Consider the following 19,451-nt stretch of genomic DNA (forward strand, 5'->3'; position numbering starts at 1 on the left):
TTAGCGTAGAAATTTCATCTTTCCCTAAGAACACTTTGAAAACACTGCTTAAAATATAAATGTTGCTATTGTTTGAACTAAGGAATAAAAATGTGAAATGTGGATTTGGAGATTATATCAATCAATCTGAAAGCAGGGAGCCAATGAAAGAACTTGGGGTTCCTGTCTTTCAGTATAGTGCCTGTGGGCTGTAAGTGGGATACTGGCTTGGAATCCTCGGTAGGTACTACATTGGACTATTGAGGCCACTTAAGCCTAAAGGTTTTGGCCCTAGGGTAATTTTAACATAATTCTGTTTGTTTCCCTAATAAATTACATTTTATATATGAAATTTCAGAGTGAAAAACTAGAGGAGAAAAAAAGACTTCAAGAAAACCTCAGAAGAGAAGCATTTAGAGAGCATCAGCATTAGTAAGTTTATGTTTTCATAACTTTATACCTTTATAGGCATATTATTCATTCTGCTTTTTAATCCTAAGTGATGGTAACTTTTCCAGTCCTCTGGTATTGGATAATTGGCTGTTACATTAACTATGTAATTGAACCCCTTAATTAAGTAAGCAAGGTTCTAAGGTTAGAAACATTTATACTCACAAAAATATTTTTTTAGTCAATTGGTTAGAAATAATACTGCTAAACTTGAGAAATTCTTCATTATAAATCACTTGGAGGCTTTGATTCTTTGGTGATTTAGAGTACTCCTGAGTATCTTGTCTTCTAAAACACTGACATAAGGAAGAGGGTGTTTGAAAAAAAGTATCCATGTAGAATCTAAACTAACTAGGAATTAACCTAATGGATTGAGGACTAGTCCACACATGTATTTTTGTAGACAACAATTAAGAAAATTTTTAGCAGTTATTGGCAAAACTGCCAATTTATGGTCATACACCAAGGCACTTTTTCCAGTGTGATTTGTGAATAACAGCAGCTAACGTGTATAGAGCAACTACTCTGTGCTTTAGAATGTAGATAAGTCACCCTGTTATATAGACTTTAAAGAGAAGCTTGTGTGCTAACTCTATGTAGTTAGGTTACCTGCACACTGCTTAAAAGAATGGTCAAAACCAAAGGAACATATTTCTGGCTCTAGGTTAATTACAAATGTGGTAGAATTAAAACCAAGCAGATCTGGGTTCAAAGTCCTCTCTCTGTGCCCAGATGTGACCCTGGACAAACTAGTAAACATCTTTGAACTTCAGTTTTTTTCAGAAATGGGGATGAAATCTTCTCCATAGGCAATTTGTAAAGATTAAGTAAGATATCTCCTATAAAGGGCATGAAAGTGCCTGAATATTATAGGGACTTGAAATGACACTTTTTATAGAGGTCCTTGTTGAATGGATCAGACAGCTTTCATTTTTCCAGGACTGTATGAGATTTCTGACCCATGAGATCTAGTTATCAACCTTCCACTTTCAGATGGATTGTTCTCTGACTCCCTCCTCTTTTCTCTTCCCATCATTGTACCTCCTTTGCAGAACTTGGTTATTCAAATATTGGGGTGAGCATATGTGATACCCTAAATCATCTTCCTCTTGTAAGTATAGCATGTTCTGGCTTTCTAATTCCACTGCAATTATTCTGCCTCTATTGTAAGCAACACTTTCTTGCTTTAACAATCAGAAGTAGGAACTGGAAAAGAAGTTTTTTAGCTTTTTACTTTGCCGCTAAGCAAGTTAGGTACTTGGCCTCTGCTACCCAGACTAGAAAATGAGTGGGAGATGAAATGGGGTTGGGTGGAAATGCTAATGTGTGACATTCTCTTCTCGAAGTTAAAAGAAGCATTACTCTTATTTGAGTCATAACATCCATAGCCTGTCCTTCCCTTCTCCTCTTCTAAGGCAGGCATGGGGAGGGGGACATTGTTGAGGGAACTGATGGGAAGCTAAACACCAGAAATTCTCTATCTTAGAGAGATGTGAGGAGAGAGGCAATAAATTAAGGGTGTTACTGTATTACTGATCCCAAATCATGGTAGAATATGGATGAGAATTTAATTTTAGGCCAACCAGAGCAGATGAAGGAGATAAGGAACTACCATGAGGCAATTGTAGCCTAGAGATACAAGAATAACAAATATATTTATCCTGTGGCATCCTAGTTTTACACTGGAAAAACGAGGGCTTTTAGGTACAGACCTGGGAAGTTGAATGTATCCATTTTCTGGCGTTTTAAACATGGTAAAATGGAGAATGAGAGATAATTTTAAAGAACATATAGATTGTGCCATTCATCATCCTTTCTTTCACAGTCTTCCAGTTTCTTGAATTTGTGTTTCACTAAATGCTAGAAATCAATCATTTTTTTTTCTGTGAAGAAAAAATGTTTTACCCTCAGCTACCTCACAACTATCAGAGGAGCTGAATTCAATTACATGCACATTTCACTCTTGATCTTTCTCCTGCTTATCCTGAAAGTCCCAGTTAACCAGGAAAAAAAGAGGTTGGCTAAAAATGAGAAGCATCTGAAATTGATTTTTAAAGCCTATTGAGAAACACAAGAGGTATTATGAGTTTTTTTTTAAAGAGCATTTTTTGAACTACATTTGAAATTAAAAAACCAATAGTTCCTGAAATGAATGATCATTATATAGCTAGAAATATGAAAGGAGCTTCTTCAAAAAGATGGATCCTCTGATTACAAACCTTGGTCATACCTTCTTAGAGTCAGCCTATGGGACAAAAATTGCCTAGGAGAGCTGTTAGAATTTTAATAGCACAAAGATTTCATCAGACCAAACAGGCTTGTCTCCATCTCCCTCCCCACCCTCCAAGTTAGATTCTCCTAAAGCAGTCAAATCAAAACACACAAAATAGAGACACAAGTAAGAACAAATTTTAAACTAGTCAATACCTCACGTCCTTGCCAGTTTCAGCATGCTGTGACACGTAGTTCAAATAGCAGACCAGGAAATTTTTTTTCTCTTTCTTAGAGAAGGGTAACCATGGACTTGAGCAGACTATAAATTCAAGCTGCTGGAGCAAATGCTCATGATAGCATCCTGGGGCACCACCATGAGAATTTTAATGTCCTCGCTCTTAGCACCTCGTTCCTGACTTCGTTTATTTGCTTCTGATTATTTTTAGTGTTGTCAATTATTTGGCTAACAGGCAGAAAAGTAGGCTTTTATTGACATCCAAAGGGACTCTCCTGAGTGTAATAATGAAGGCAGTTTATTGAATGCCTGTGAGGTTGCTTTCTAATTGTATGCATTAATCTGCCCAGGCAAGCTGGCTGAAAATACCCCAGCAGATTGCACGTGCAGATGGAGCACACAGGATGGTTTTTATGAGAAGACCTCTGGAATTCACTTCTGCAGTACTGTCTTTTTCTTAAAAACCGAATGACTGACTATTTCAATTGGCAGTTGAGAGCAGACCAGATTAATGGTGCATTAAGTCTGCTACTCTGTCTGGGGAAGACTCAAATTTCACAAGTTAGTGTTCTGGGATTCTTGGGCATGAAAATGAAGGGTAGAAATTGACATCTAATGTTGGTGTAGTTTTCACTATTATTTTTACTCTCTGTAAGTTTTTCCTACTTATCAAAACTCAAATGTGATACTTTTTAGGATGGCATTTTCTATTAATATTACTGGTAGATTTGAGGATTTGAAGTAACAGTTAATAAACCTTTTGCTGTTTTTTTTTAAATATCAAAGAGGATGTTGTAATTTAGGTTATTTAAAACATTGAGTGAAACCTGAGCATTTAAAATTTTAAATGGTAATTTATTTTGAGAGTTATAGTCATCTTTCTAATCGTTTTTTTCTCTTTTGATGGATATAGAGACGGGTTTAAATTTTGAGCCCATTTAACCAATGGTGGGGCCTTGGGTAGGATGCATGGGGATAGTCAGATGCATTTTGTGTAAGTGTCAGGAAAAATATGTCCTCTTAACAATTTGCTGAAGAGATAAGAACTGGGTAGCTTTCAAACATTTAAAATGTTAATTCATATTTAATAATCATTTAAGGTAATAGATTATACATTTGTATAGTTGTTTAAAAATACAAAGTGCTTGGCTTACTTAAATAGCCAAAGTAATGATAAGCTGCTGCTATATTATTGAGAACCTGTGGATGTCAGGTGTATTACGCGTTACATCTACATTTTTTCACTTAATTTTCAGATCAGCCATATTAGAGCTATTTCATCTTTATTTTACAGGTAGAGAATTGAGTAATTTGAATTGCCCCAAGTCACATAATCAGTAAGCAATGTAGCCAAATCTTGATCTAGGGATTTGAATGGTTAGGGAAAATACAAATTATCTTCCGGAGGGCAGGCTCCTTGTACTACAGGCTTCCTTGCTCTAGGAACCCATTGGTATCAGTGTGCCAGCTGGCATTGTTGTGAGCAGCTGTGTTTGGCTTCAGTGGGTTTTTTTTGAAGACTTTCAACAACAGGTTTGCATTTCATGATGGGTGATTTATGACTGCACCTGCCCACAGCATGCTGAATGTTCAGCAGTTTTGACCAAAAACAGTACGACCCCTGTGCCCCACCCTCCCTATTCACCTGATCAACTTGTTTTTGTTTCCCTGGATGAAAAAAACCCTCAAAGGGAAATGTTTTGCTGATGTAGAAGAGGGGAAACAAAAAATGGCAGACGGAATAAAAGGCATCAAAATCGAGTTCAAAAACTGTTTTGAGCAGTTGAAAAAAAATGTCTCGATAGGTATATTGCATCAAACAGAGAGTACTTTGAAGGTGACTGAAGTTTAAACGTGTAAGAATATATACACAATTTTTTTATAAATAAATTCCATTTTTTGGTCCCCCCCGCCATAGGTAATTTAGAAATATGGTGCACTTTGAAGGTCAGGAGTATCTGCCTAGGGCAGGGGTGATAAGCACTGTAGCAACACAAGAGACCTGTGGAGAAGACTCCGGGGTAGGTCAGTGCATAGAGAAAGACTTGGGCAAAGTTGACTTTTGTTTCCTCCAAACAAGATCTAAATTTTGTCTAGTGAAAGAAAAACTGAGCAAGCATGTCTTCTCTAATTTTCATTATATGTGAGTGACATCCTTTTCCAGGTCAAACACTGAGTTAGTACCACTATTAACCTTATTTGTAGGGTATATGGGCTTTTGTGACCTCCCTTTCTATGCTCTATACCTAGGTTCAGTTTCCAATATTTTTTTTTTAAAAGTTCATTTAAAAAAATACATTTTATTGACTGTGCTATTACAGTTGTCCCAATTTTTCCCTCTTTGCTCCCATCCACCCGGTACCCTCCTCCCTTCCAGCAGCCCTCCCACTTAGTTCATGTCCATGGGTTGTACATATAAGTTCTTTGGCTTCTCCATTTCCTGTCCTATTCTAAACCTCCTCCTGTCTATTTTGTACCTACCAATTATGCTTCTTAGTTCCTGGACCTTTTCCCTCATTTTCCCCTTTCCCCCTCCTTGCTGATAACCCTCCAAATGATCTCCATGTCTATAATTATGTTCCTGTTCTAGTTGTTTGCTTAGTTTGTTTTTGTTTTTTTAATTCAGTTGTTGATAGTTGTGTTTGTTATCATTTTACTGTTCATAGTTTTGATCTTCTTTTTCATAAATAAGTCCTTTTTAACATTTCACATAACAAGGGCTTGATGATTATGAACTCTTTTAACTTTGCCTTGTCTGGGAAGCACTTTATCTTCCTTTCCATTATAAATGATAGCTTTGCTGGATAGAGTAATTTTGGTTGTAGGTCCTTGCTTTTCATCACTTTGAATACTTCTTGCCAGTCCCTTCCGGTCTGCAAGATCTCTTTTGAGAAATCAGCTGATAGTCTTATGGGAACTCCTTTGTAGGTAGCTCTCGGCTTTTCTCTTGCTGCTTTTAAGGTTCTCTCTTTACTTTTAACCTTTGGCATTTTAATTATGATGTGTCTTGGTGTGGTCCCCTTTGGGTCCCACTTGTTTGGGACTCTGTGCTTCTTGGACTTGTATATCTATTTCCTTCTCTGGATTGGGGAATTTTTCTCTCATTATTTTTTCAAATAAATTTTCAATTTCTTGCTCTTCCTTATCTCCTTCTGGCATCCCTGATTTCGATGTTGGCCCTTTTGGAGGTGTCCGAGAGTCTTCTTATTCTTTCCTCATTTTTTTGAATTCTTCTTTCTTCATTCTGTTCTGGTTGACTGTTTATTCCTTCCTTATGTTTCGAATCATTGATTTGAGCCCCAGCTTCCTTCCCTTCACTGTTGGTTTCCTGTGGATTTTTCTTTATTTCACTTGGTGTAGCCTTCATTTCTTCCCTTATGCTTTTGCTGTGTTCAAGGAGTTTTCTGAGCATCCTGATCACCACCAGTGTTTTGTATTCTGCATCTGATAGGTTGGCTATCTCTGTTTTGCTTAGTTTTTTTCTGTTTGAGCTTTGTTCTGTTGTTTAATTTGGGCCATAATTCTTTGTCTCCTCAATTTGGCAGCCTCCCTGTGTTTGCTTCTGTGTATTAGGTAGAGCTGCGTTGACTCCCTGTCTTAGCACACCTGTTAAGTTGTATGGGTCAGAATCTTAGGTTTTTCCCAGGGTGGGGCAACCTGCTTCACTGCTTTGTGGCCCTGTATGTGGTGGAGGGGCCAGAGAGGGGACAATACCACTGAAGCTTGCTCAGTACTCATCCTGTTTCCAGCCACTTCACCCCCTTCCTAGATGCAACTGGCACCCCTCTAGCTGCCTCCCCAGTGATGGTGCCTAGAGGGGGTTTTGCATTCATTCTAGGACTATATAGGCCCTTTAAGCAGCCTCTTCCAAGAGACAGGTGGCTTCTTTTGCCACCCTAACCCCCACTGATTTTTACAGCCAGAAGTTATGAGGCTTTATTTCCTGATGCTGGAACCCTGGGCTGTGCAGTCTGGCTTAGGGCTGTGTTCCCTGGCTCCCAAGATATCCCTCCTAGTTTTAACCACTGCAGGTAAGTGTGGGACCACCCATCCTGCTGTCTTCCACCACACTGTGCCCTCTCTGCCCTAGCTCCCAGTCTCTGCCTTTCCTATTTGTCTGGATGAATGTTTCTTCTTTAAATCCTTGGTTGTCAGATTTCCATACAGTTTGTTTTTTCTGGCAGTTCTGGGTTGTTTTTTTTTGTTTCTTTTAGGTTAGGTGTTATCCTTCTTATGGTTGTGCAAGAAGGTGAAGCATGTCTACCTATGCTTCTGACTTGACCAGAAGTCTCCCAGGGCTCAGTTCTTAGAACTCCAGTTTGAAAAGCTATTAGGATCAAGCTTTTTTCAAAATAGGATGTTCCTATTTCTAAACTGTCAAGTGCCACCTCATGCTCAGCCTGTCAATTGTAATGCTGGGAAATTTTCTCCATTTCTGCTCCTGGAACCATGCATCTTTTTTATTTCCATTTGGATAATAGTGTGATTAGTTCCTAGGAGGCACATCTTTGTCTATTTTAGTTTCTTAGAGCTAAGGATCTAGACAGGTATGCTGAATATGCATACTTAGGCCTTAAGTTTGCCTTCTAATATGCTCACAAAACTTCTAGTGCCTTTCATGGGAGCTTCCGAAAGATACTTAAGGGCTAAATTGATCCCATATCCATATGGTAAGCTTAAATCCAACCTCACATTTTATAATCCAAGTAAGGTGAATCAAAAGTCATCCTTTTCATAACTTTCTATCTTATGCTAATGATATGAATTTAAAGATAAAAAATCCTCTATCTAATTTGCTCAGTATAAGACTGAACATTTTATGAGAACTTGGATCTGAGAGAATCTCTGTCTACTGAATATTAAATCATGTTGATGGTTAGGACCGTAGCAAAATTTTTACCCACTCTCCATTCTTTCTGCAGATGTCCTAGTGCATGTTAACTCATTTTCATTCCTGCTGCCACCACCTTCATGTGCCATTTTCACTGGCTTCTGTCTCCTTGTCGTCATCTGGGCTACTGGAATGGCTCCATAACTGTCTTAGCTAACAGTCTCCTCTTCTCTTGATTGTCTTAAATGTTTTGTCAGATTTTGTTTTCTAAAGCACAGCTTTGGTCATGTTGCTACCCTCCTCTAAAAGCCTTGACTCTTTCCCATTGCTTATAAAATACATTTTAAATGTCTTAGCCACACCATGGACCACCTTAGTAAGAAGTCATGGCCACTGTAGTAAGAAGGTGTAATAAATAACTAATAGGGAAGAGTTGGCATTTTTTCAGGTGATTTGGTGGGAGAGGGTTTGAGGCAGCAGGGCTTTGCTCAGGAAACAACAAAAATTCTGTTTTAGTATTTTAATCAGTCTTACCTAAAAGGGGAGGAGGACCAAATGAGATTAATTTTTTGATTGATAAAAATGCAACAATCAGTCATACTAGCCAGAATTTTGGTGCATTTGATCACTATTGTGTCAAAGAAAGGTTTAATTCAGGGTCAAAAAAAAAAAAAAGAGAAAGGTTTATATATTTTTCTGTAAAGTTTCATGTATTATTATCCTTTGTTCAGACACGTTATGGAGCAATCTTAGTTTTTATTATGATTCTTCATAGTCATAGAGCAACCTCTTCTGATGGTGAAGTTATGTAAAATTACTTTCAACAGCTGCACACCAGGGTCCAGCCCTGGGAACCTGGCTGTCAGGGACAGCTTATGTCTTTCTCAACATGTAATAAATAAATGGTAAAAGATAAAAGGTAACTAATGCCTTATTTTTAAGGTAGTTTCACTTAATTATCTCATCAGTGGAACCTGGTACCATCAAGGCTGCCCTCTTGGGACGGCAGACCTGGGATTAGACTGGCCATCTGGGATCAAACTTTAACCTCTCTCCTTACTAGTTGAAGAACATTATTTAACTTTCATGAGCCTCTGTTTCCCCATGTTTAGCATGCGCTGGGGCTAGAAATCATTGCTAGTTCAAAAGAAGATTAATATGATTCATGTTAGAAATCTAGTATAGTGCTTTGATGACACAGGCAAAGAAGGTATGAAGGAACTCCAGACAGGCCTATATAACATCAAAAATTCATTATGAAATATAATTGAAAGAAAATTTTTATTTGCAATAATTATCCACGTTGTAAGACAGGTGGGTATATGTCTAATACATAGATGTATATAAAAAGTAAAATATTTAAAAGAAGATGAAAATAAATGTAGACTATCTATTATAGAAGAAAAAAATTACATCAAGGATGATATCTTCCCTCTTGTTAATATATAAATAAAATAGGACTTCTTATGGAATTTTATCCAATTTTAAATAGAAAGTATTTAAAAATAGACAAACTTGAAAATGAAAAATCAAAAGGACATGAGAGAGGCGTGTTGTACCCTGTTTTATGTATATATACACACACACACACGTGTATTTATACACACGCACAATACAAAGAGATATGATAGTAATAATAAAGTGTTGTTGGCATTTTAATAAATAAATAGATTTATTGGATGAGAGTCTACAAATGGATTTGTGAATATATGGGAATTAGTATTTAGGGCTTTAGCTATTGATACAAGTATTTTTTCAAATCAGGTTCAAAGGACCAACAATTTAAGTGTATTTAGTCAACACAATTATAATAAATGTGATGAAGAATGAGTAAAAACTTTTTTCTAAGCCTTATACATTACTCAGAAGCCATGAGGAAAAATACAGATTTGACTACCGAAAAAATTTTTGATAGATGTCACAGTGAACAATGTTACAAGTAAGTGATAGGTTAGGAAAACATATTTGTCTCAAAAGTCATTGTCAAAGGCTCAATTTCACAAACTCTAGAAAAATTGGCAAAGGGCTTGAATAAATGGTTAAAAGAGAAGAAACATAAATCAATAAAAATATTCAGCCTTGCTAATGACCAGAGAAATGTAAATAAATGTTTCATTTTTTACACTGTCAAAAATATAAACGTATCGATAATGTTTAGCATTAGGATATGTACTTTCATTTATTCAACAATGAGCACCTGGCATGTGTTAAGCACTATGTTACCTTAGTAGGTTCTAGGCATGTATTGTGAATAGAGTAAATATGGCTTCATGATCAAGTGTGGACATTCAGATAATAAGCTGACAAAGAAATATATAGCATAATAGACTATAATAATTCCTATGAGGGAGCATAATGGTAGAGATAGTGATCTCTACCTGTGATCAAGAATAATGGGACTGGGAAGGGAGAATCTCCTTAGCATCATAGAGAAGTGCTAACTCTGAGAAAATGGCATTTGAACAGAAGGAAGAAGGATGAGAAGGAGGCCAGCCATGCTGAGAACCAGGGGAGAGAGCACTAGGCTGAGGGACCAGCATGCAATGTATTTCATAACCTGAAAGAAAGCTGGTATATGTGGATTAAAGTGGAAAAAGAAAGAAGTAATCATGAAGTTGACAAGATAGGCAAAAGTCAGACATTTAGGCCATGGCACAGGCGTGAGCCTGGGATTTATTAAAGCCACAGGGGTGGACCTTTAGAAGCTTTTTATTCTTTTTAAAGTAGTGGCTACTCTGTTTTGCTGTATTGAGAATAGGTTTGAGGAGACAAAAATGGTAAAGGAAGAGCTAGTATATGCATAGCTTTTTTTATTGTGCTTTGTTTTACTGCACTTTACATATATTGCATTTTCATCAGCATCTGGGTAAGACCCTCCACCAACAGAGATTACAACTTGCTGAAGGCTTAGATGATGGTTAAGGTATTTTTAATTCAGGTATGCATATTTTTTAGACATAATGCTATTGAACACTTATTAGACTGCAGTATAGTATAAACATAACTTTTATAAGCACTAGACCCCCCCCAAGTTTGTGTGACTCACTTTATTGCAACGGTCTGGAACTAAACCTATAATATCTCTGAGGTGTGCCTGCAAAAACATTACTGCAGTAGTTCAGGTAGGAGTTGGTGGTAGTCCAGGTTAGAGTAATGTGAATGCAGAGAAGAGTAATACAGAAGTCTCCCCTTATTTGCCATTTTTCTTAATACAGTTTCAGTTACCTGCGGTGAACCATGGTCCAAAATTACAGAAATAAACAATTCTCAAGTTTTAAATTGTGCAGCATTCTGAATAGCATGGTGAAATCTGACACTCTCCTGCTTCATTCTGCCTTGGATGCGAATCATCCCTTTATCCGGAGTATTTACCCTGCTTTTGTTGGCTGCCCATTAGTCACTTAGTAGCTGTCTAGGTTGTCAGATTAGTTATCAGAGAGAAACCACATTCACATAACTTTTATTACAATATATGTTATAATTGTTCTATTTTATTATTATTATTGTTAATCTTTTTCTGTGCCTAATTTGTTTATGAGTTAGAATTTATGAATGTATAGGAAAAAACATAGTATGTGCGAAGTTGATATTCATGGTTTCAGGTACCCACTGGGGATCTTGGCATATTCCCCCATGGATAAGGGATTACTGTGTATTTTGTATGGGAAACAAGTAAGACATTTTTTGGGGATAAGGAAGTGATGGGAGGTACCATATCCCACGCAGAGTTCCCCCGCAAGTCACTGCAAATGGAGGAAAATAAAATAAGTCACCCCAGACACCTCTAGGTCTGCCATGAAAAAGGGGTGGTGATTCCCTTTAGGGGAGAATGCTCCGAACCCTTCTCTTGAAGTGGCTTTTATTGAGAATGATATGTGCAGGGGTAAACAGCATGCATGCAAAGCTCATCAATCAATGTCAAAAGGCTATGGTTAAAGGAACACAGAGATTTGCCTCAGGTCAGGGTCTGCTAGACAGGTTGGTGCCCACTGGGCCCTGAAACATGGGAAACCGATCACATTCTGTGCTTGACCCCAAACATCAGTAACTCATTAACTTGAGGGCATTCTTAGCAAAGTAAGTTTCATAGGATTTAATGCATTCCTTTTCCAATTGCCTAATTGTCCCCTGGAACCACCCCATCCAGTTTAGGTGTGTACATGCCTCTAGTATTGTTTCAAGCCTGAGCCAGGCGGGTGGAGCAGAGGAGCCAAGAGATAAGGAGACTTCTTTCATATAGAATGAGAACTCTGGACATGACAAAGCCAAGGGGTGAGGGTCTTTTGCCCCTTCTCCGTGTCCCGTAAGTCCTTCCCGGATGGCCTCCATGTGACTGTGCCTGTCTTAGATTGCCCCTGTCACCGAGGGGTCTTACCCATCATTGACTAACCAGCCATCCTCTGGGGCCAGTCAGGTTGATGTGACAGAGGCAGGGGCTACTCTTTTGAGTAGTCTGAGAATGTGAGCAATGAAATGAGTCAGTAACTGGATGGGCTATGGGATCACGGGACGTGTTTGTGTGTGTGTGTGTGTGTGTGTGTGTGTGTGTTACTTTTTATTAGATTTACTGGGGTGATATTAGTTAATAAAATTATATAAGTTTCAGGTGTAGAGTTTTATAATGTGCCATTTGTGTACTGTATTGTGTTTACCAATCCAAGTCAGGAAGGGAGAGTTTTCTTAAACTGGGCACTCCTGATAACTGATAGAAATAATTCAGTAGATGAGGGAGAGACTGGATAGAATAGGAATGACAGAAATAGCAAAGTCCTTGAAAAAATATATGTGGATAGCTTCCTGAGCATATACAATCAATGGATTAGCTAATGGTTAAAAAGAGAACACTTCCCCTATTATAAGAGAGAAAATACTCCTTTTAATTTGTTTTTTAAAGAGACTGAGTGCATATATAGGGAGACTTGAAGACTTGGTTTAGAGGAAGATAAAAGATGTGATTTCTCTGTTCTCACTGAAGTATGAGGAGATTGTTAGCTGAGAGTAAGTTGTAGAGTAGAACAGATAAGATGTTGAGTAGAATTCATATGTGAAATGGAGTGGAAATACTAGGTGAATGGAGTTCATTAATTTCATGTGAAAAAAATTAATGCCACTGCTTTGCCATTGTTCTTCCTATCTACTATCTCAAACCCCTGTTCTGCTATTTTCCCCAAGTGTGATTCACTTGCTCTGGTGCTGACCCAGAGAAGGTATATGGTTGACTTTTATCTGGTTTCAGTTTTTCCAGGGAACTATGATTAAGGGAGACACAGAAGCGAGAGAACTGAAGGGATTTATAGTGGAAAGATTGTGAGAATGGATCATAGTATTTAAGCTGTACAATGAGTAAAGAAAGGTGGGAGCTAATGATGAGAAAGAGGGGGAAACAATGGTTTGGAAAATTGTTCTAGTGAGGTATTTGTACAGAGAATATGGAATGATAGAAAGTTCTGTCCAAGAGAAGGATTTGTCAGTTTCTATTTTGCAGGGAGGACATTTATTAATGACAATGAAGTCTATGGTATGACTCTAGGAGTGTGGCTCAGGCAAAGTGAAGAGCTACTGGAGATGACAAAATCAGGAAATAGCCTGGGCCTGGAAGGTGGGGAGGAGATAGAGCACATCCATGTTGATGACTATAGTCAAGATGGGGAGGAAGGTCTTAAACAAGTGAGAGATGGTTGACGAGAGGGTTGGAAGATGACAATAGCAAAGAGGGAAGACAATGGTACCTACTGATGCCAGGCATACTACAGGAACAGGCAATTTTTCCCAAGTAATAAGCAGACAAATAGTAGTCTGGAAGTAGCATGGTGAGCAAAGAGGATGTCTGCTTCACCCCTGGGCACTGAGGAATATGTGTAGTGTGAGAAATAAAACAGCTCCTTTCAGGGAACTCAGGGGAAAAGCACGGTCTTTAAGATAAAGTCATGGTTTCAGTAATGCAGAGAGCTGAAAGACATTTTTTTCTCTTTCTTGTGAAATAATTTTCAGCTTAGAGAAAAGTTGCTAAATAGTACAGTGTTTTCCAGTAAACTCTTCACCTAGCTTCTCCTAATATTAATATCTTATATAACCATAGCACGGTTATAAAAACCAGGAAATTATCATTGATAAAACACTATAAACTACAGGCTTTATTAGAATTTCACCAGTTTCTCCCCAGGGCTCTTTTTCTATTTCAGGATCCAGTTCAGGAGCAAATAATATATTTAGTGGTCATGACTCCTTAGTCTCCTCCAATTTATGACAGTATCTGATTTTTCCATTATTTTTCATGACTTTGACACTTTCAGTGGGTACTCCTAGTTAGTTACTTTGTAAAATGTCCCTCAAATTTGAGTTTGTCTGTCTGATGTGTTCTCATGATTCAACTGATATTTTAATTTTCAGAATACTAAGAAGTGATGCTGTGTTCTAAGAGGATACATGATGTTAATATCCTTATTACTGGTGATGTTAACTTTGATTATTTGGTTAAGGTATTCTGCACTGTAAAGATACTGGTTTTCCCCTTGTAATTGGTACTTTGTAATTGAGGAGATACTTTAAGACTATTATTATTATTTTGATATCCTGCTATTCTCAAACATTTCCCCACAGATTTTAGCACTCATGGGATCTTGTCTGCTACAATTTTTATCTTAGTGTTTTCCTAAAAGTGATTTTGCATTTGAGGCAGACTTTCTGAAATGAGGTTAAGATATAGAATTGTTGGCTCTTATATCAAGAGTTAGCTGCCACTGTCGGAGAATCTGGGAGGGTAGATGAGGTGTATGGACTATAGAGTGGCAAATATTCTAGGTAGAACAGGATTCAGGAACTAAGTGATGATGGGGGAAGTGGGCCACTTGGAGGTGAAAGAGATAAACAGAAACATGTGACAAAAGGTGGGATTAATACTTAGAGAAGGAAGGCTGTAATTGTGAACTTTACTTTCATAAAGTTAATTTTTGGTAAGAATATAAATTTCTATAGAGAAGTTTAGCACTGCCACGCATAGTTTAAATGTAAACAATTCTACTTATAGATATATATCATAGAAAATTACTCATACACGGGCACAAAGATACACCAGGTCTGCCTGGAAAAAGTCCAGCCATTGTTCATGTATCAAGAATGGCTTGCACAACATCTGATGTAACTTGGCAGCCAAGGAGAGTGGACTGGAATGCGCATGTGTCAACAATGATGACTTCACTGTACTAGTCAGTGGAGTGGTAGACTGATCATGTGTACTATGTAGCTGTTGCATTCAAAATGACTGAGTGAGTAGAGAAAGGAATCTGCATCAAATTTTGCATTAAGCTTGAACATCCCTCTGTGGAAACTATTTAGATGTTTCAGAAGGCCAAAGCTATGGGCAGCTGGTGATTGGCAGCTTCATCACAACAGCATGCCCACTCATGCATCACATCGCATGCAGAGTTTTTTGGTGAAACATCAAATTATTCAGGTGACTCAGCCCCCTTAAAGCCCAGATTTGGTGCCCTGTGACTTATGCCCTTCCCAAAACTAAAATCCCCTTTGAAAGGGAAGAGATTTCATTCTGTTGATGAGATTCAGGAAAATATGAGGGGCAGCTGATGGTGATTGGGAGAATTGTGTGAGGTCCCAAGGTGCCTGCTTTGAAGGTGACTGAAGTGTCATTGTCCTATGTACAATGTTTCTTGTATCTTGTATCTTCTTTAATAAATGTCTTAATTTTTCATAGTAGATGGCTGGATATACTCTGGACAGATCTCGTGTATACCAGGATATTCTTTGGAATCAATATAATTATCTATCAGAGTGGTTAAATACATTATTTTTATCCATATTATAGAATGCTATACAATTGCCAAAGGAATAAGGTAGCTACAGAGTAATATAAAAAAATCTCAAGGATATTGTTAAGATAAAAATCAGTTTTACAGAACAAAATATGGTATTTCAGTTATGAAAAAAATCTCTATTGTTAGGATAGGAAAGGCTATGGGTTTAAAAAAAAGACATCAAATTTTAAGTAATTTAAAGAGCAAGAAGTTTATATCTTTCCTGTGGGATGATCCAAGAATATTGTTTGAGCCAGCAGGCTGGCTTTCTCACCTCCACAGGCAATAAACAACTCAAAGCGTGGATCTACCACAGTTAGCAAGTAACTTCCAAGCTCACTTTAGGTGCTGTCATCAGACAGAAAGAGGAAAAAGCATTAAGAATTATGTGGGCAGGGAAAGGGAAGGGAAGGGGAAAGTCAAGGAACATATAGCAAGGACTCATGGACAAAACCAAAGGGGAAGAGCTGAGGGAGGGAAGGTGGGAGGGGACAAGGGAAAGAGGGGGGGGAAGGCAGAGACAAATGTATTTAAAAAGTAAATAAATTAATTAAAAAAAAAAAAAGAATTATGTGGGAAGTTACTGATGTGTGTCACTTCAGGCTCAGCTCATATTTTGTTTACATTCCATTAGCCAGGACTTAGATAGGAGGCCAGATATAATTGCAAGGGAGGCTGGGAAATGTAGTCTAGCTATGTATCCAGGGAACTGGAAAACACATTTTGGAAAACATCTGGCAATCTCTGCCTACCTTATTATCTCTGCTCCCAATCAAAAATAAACCACTGTTCATTATTCTAAATATATATATTTGTCAATTAATAAAGACAGTATAGAAGAATACATACCTGTCAAGTGATGGTATTCACCTCTGGAGAAAGGAGTAAGGTTGAGAGGGATGTTAAGCAGGGCTTTTACTTTTATTCTTTATACTTTTCTATTTTCTATTCCTATTTTCTGATTCATATTTATATACTAATTTTGTAATTAAAAATTAAAGCATTAAAGACCAGTTAAACTTGGGGAAAGAATTGTTTAAAGTACATGGGGTAGTTTGACTACTATGATTAAGTACACAATTTAGCTCTCCCAGTGTTAGTATCTCGTATCCATGCTTAGCTTCATACCTCTCCTGAGATCTTTTAAATGGAAGTTATATATTTATTCAGTACATTTTCTTTCACCTTGCTACTTAAATGGGCTCTGTGTATGCTTAAAGGTGTGCAAAGTTCTTTTGCTCACATTCAGTTATATGAAACTGACTCAGGCAAAGTAATACCTATTTAGATTATTCTATAACATGTATTTTTAAGCACAGAGCAGAGATGGAGGAAATATTTGTTGCCAGCATGAATACATGTGTGAATATAAGAAGGGTTACTTGCTCACCTAAACTTCATGGTGGCAAAGTTGGGTTTGTGAAGCTATGTGAAATACAGGAAGAATGCATTGTTACATAGTACTTACACAGAAAATTCCTAAGACATATTGTGGTTTTGTTTCAAAATATGTTGTCTAATAAAAAAGTATTCATAAGTCAGAATAATGTGGACCTGAGATACTTATGTATACTAAATACCCACGTGTACTACCGTAGTGGTTCTTAAGATCAGCCGGGGTGCTTTTAGGAAACACAGATACCCAGATCCTACTCCAGATACACAGATTTCTAAGAAGCACCATGATGATTATCATGGTGCCAGCCCCACACAGGTCTTCCTACCGGCATTCTGGAAATTATTATTGTCTATTGAACCCACAATGGTATATACCAAGCTTTTCCCTAGTAATCATCACAATTATTAGTGAGATGGAACATCTTTTCACGTGGTTATTATTCATGAGAAGCAGTCAGGTTACAGAGACTGAAAGCATGGACTCTGGAGCCAGGCTGCCTGGGTCTGATCCTGGCTTTGACATTTAATTACAAGCTGTGCTGTATGATTTTGAACATTGTAATACCACCTTCACAGTATTATCATGAAGTTAATATATATAATGTGATTACAACAGGGCCTGACATGTAATAAGCACTATATAAGTCCTAGGCTATTTTGTTGTTTTTATTATTAGTCGTTGGGCTTCTTCCTCTCTGAAGTAGCTTTCTGTCTTTTGCCCAATTTCCTATTAGGTTGTCTTTTTCTAATTTTATTTATTATATCTTTTCTTTTTATTTTATTTTAAGTTATTTTTTCAAATACATTTGTCTCTGCCAACCCCCCACCACTTTCCCTTACCCCTTCCCTCCTTCCCTCCCTCAGCTTTTCCCCTTTGGTTTTGTCGATGAGTCCTTGCTATATGTTCCTTGACTTTCCCCTTCCCTTCCTTGTCCTTGCCCCCCCTCCCTCCTTCCCTCTTGTCTCTGTTGATTTCTTTTCCTTTCAGTGTTGCTGGTTTTATTTTCCTTGCATCTTTGTACTGTTTGTTAGGTTTCACTTATAGGTGAGATCATATGGTATTTGTCTTTCGCCCCCTGGCTTATTTCGCTTAGCATAATGCTCTCCAGTTCCATCCATGCTGTCGCGAAGTTCAGTAGTTCTTTTTTTCTTTCTGCTGCGTAGTATTCCATTGTGTATATGTACCATGATTTTTTGATCCAATCATCTACTGATGGGCATTTAGGTTGCTTCCAACACTTGGCTATTGTCAATTGTGCTGCTATGAACATTGGGGTGCAGAGGTTCTTTTGTATTGGCGTTTTGGTGTTCTTAGGGTATAGTCCCAGCAGGGGAATCGCTGGATCAAAAGGCAGTTCCATTTTCAGCTTTTTGAGGAAATTCCACACTGCTTTCCATGGTGGCTGCACCAGTCTGCATTCCCACCAATAGTGAACTAGGGTTCCCTTTTCTCCACAGCCTCGCCAGCACCTGTTGTTTGTTAATCTGTTTATGATGGCCATTCTGACCGTTGTGAGGTGTACCTCATGGTGGTTTTGATCTGCATTTCTCTGATGGCTAGTGATGCTGAGCACCCTTTCAAATGCCTCTGGGCCCTCTGTATCTCCTTCTTGGAAAAGCGTCTGCCCAGGTCCTTTGCCCATTTTTGGATTGGATCGTTTGTCTTCTTGGAGTGGAGTCGAGTGAGTTCTTTATATATCTTGGAGACCAAACCTCTATCTGATGTATCATTAGCGAATATATTTTCCCATATGGTTGGCTCCCTTTTCATTTTGCTGATGTTTTCTTTTGCCGTGCAGAAGCTTCTTATTTTGATGAGGTCCCACTTGTTTATTCTTTCCTTTATGTCCCTTGCTTTAGGAGACATATCAGTGAAAAAATTGCTGCGTGGGATATCTGAGAGTTTCCTGCCAATGTTCTCCTCTAGGACTTTGATGGTGTTGCGACTTATATTTAAGTCTTTTATCCATCTTGAGTTTATTTTTGTGTATGGTGTCAGCTGATGATCCAATTTCAATTTTTTGCATGTAGCCGTCCAGCTCTCCCAACACCATTTTTTAAAGAGGCTATTATTGCTCCATTTTATGCCTCTGCCCCCTTTGTCAAATATTAGATGCCCATAGAGACCTGGGCTTATTTCTGGGCTTTCTATTCTGTTCCACTGGTCTATGGGTCTATTGTGCCAGTACCAGATTGTTTTGAGTATAGTTGCTTTGTAGTAGAGTTTGATGTCCGGTATTGTGATCCCTCCTACTTTGTGTTTCTTTCTCAAAATAGCTAAGGCTATTCGGGGTCGTTTATGGTTCCACATAAATTTTTGAAATGTCTGTTCTATATCTGTGAAATATGTCATTGGTATCTTAATAGGGACTGCGTTGAATCTATAAATTGCTTTGGGTAGTATGGACATTTTGATGATATTAATTCTTCCAATCCATGTGCACGGTATATGCTTCCATTTATTTGTATCTTCCTTAATTTCTTTTTTCAATGTTGTATAGTTTTCTGTGTACAAGTCTTTTACATCTTTGGT

General features: G+C 37.8%; 1 protein-coding gene across 1 annotated transcript in view; it reads left to right on the plus strand.

The window, feature by feature from the left end:
- The window catches only part of EPSTI1 (epithelial stromal interaction 1), a 115,148-nt gene that overhangs the window by 36,005 nt on the left and 59,692 nt on the right, over positions 1 to 19,451 (plus strand). The window contains exon 6 of the mRNA XM_054586378.1: positions 338 to 411. Coding sequence (XP_054442353.1) covers positions 338 to 411 — 74 coding nt within the window. The remainder of the gene's footprint in view (positions 1 to 337; positions 412 to 19,451) is intronic.

The sequence above is a fragment of the Pteronotus mesoamericanus genome, unplaced genomic scaffold (assembly GCF_021234165.1).
Source record: "Pteronotus mesoamericanus isolate MK-2021 breed Mesoamerican mustached bat unplaced genomic scaffold, CSHL_Meso_final contig_94, whole genome shotgun sequence".
NCBI lineage: Eukaryota > Metazoa > Chordata > Mammalia > Chiroptera > Mormoopidae > Pteronotus > Pteronotus mesoamericanus.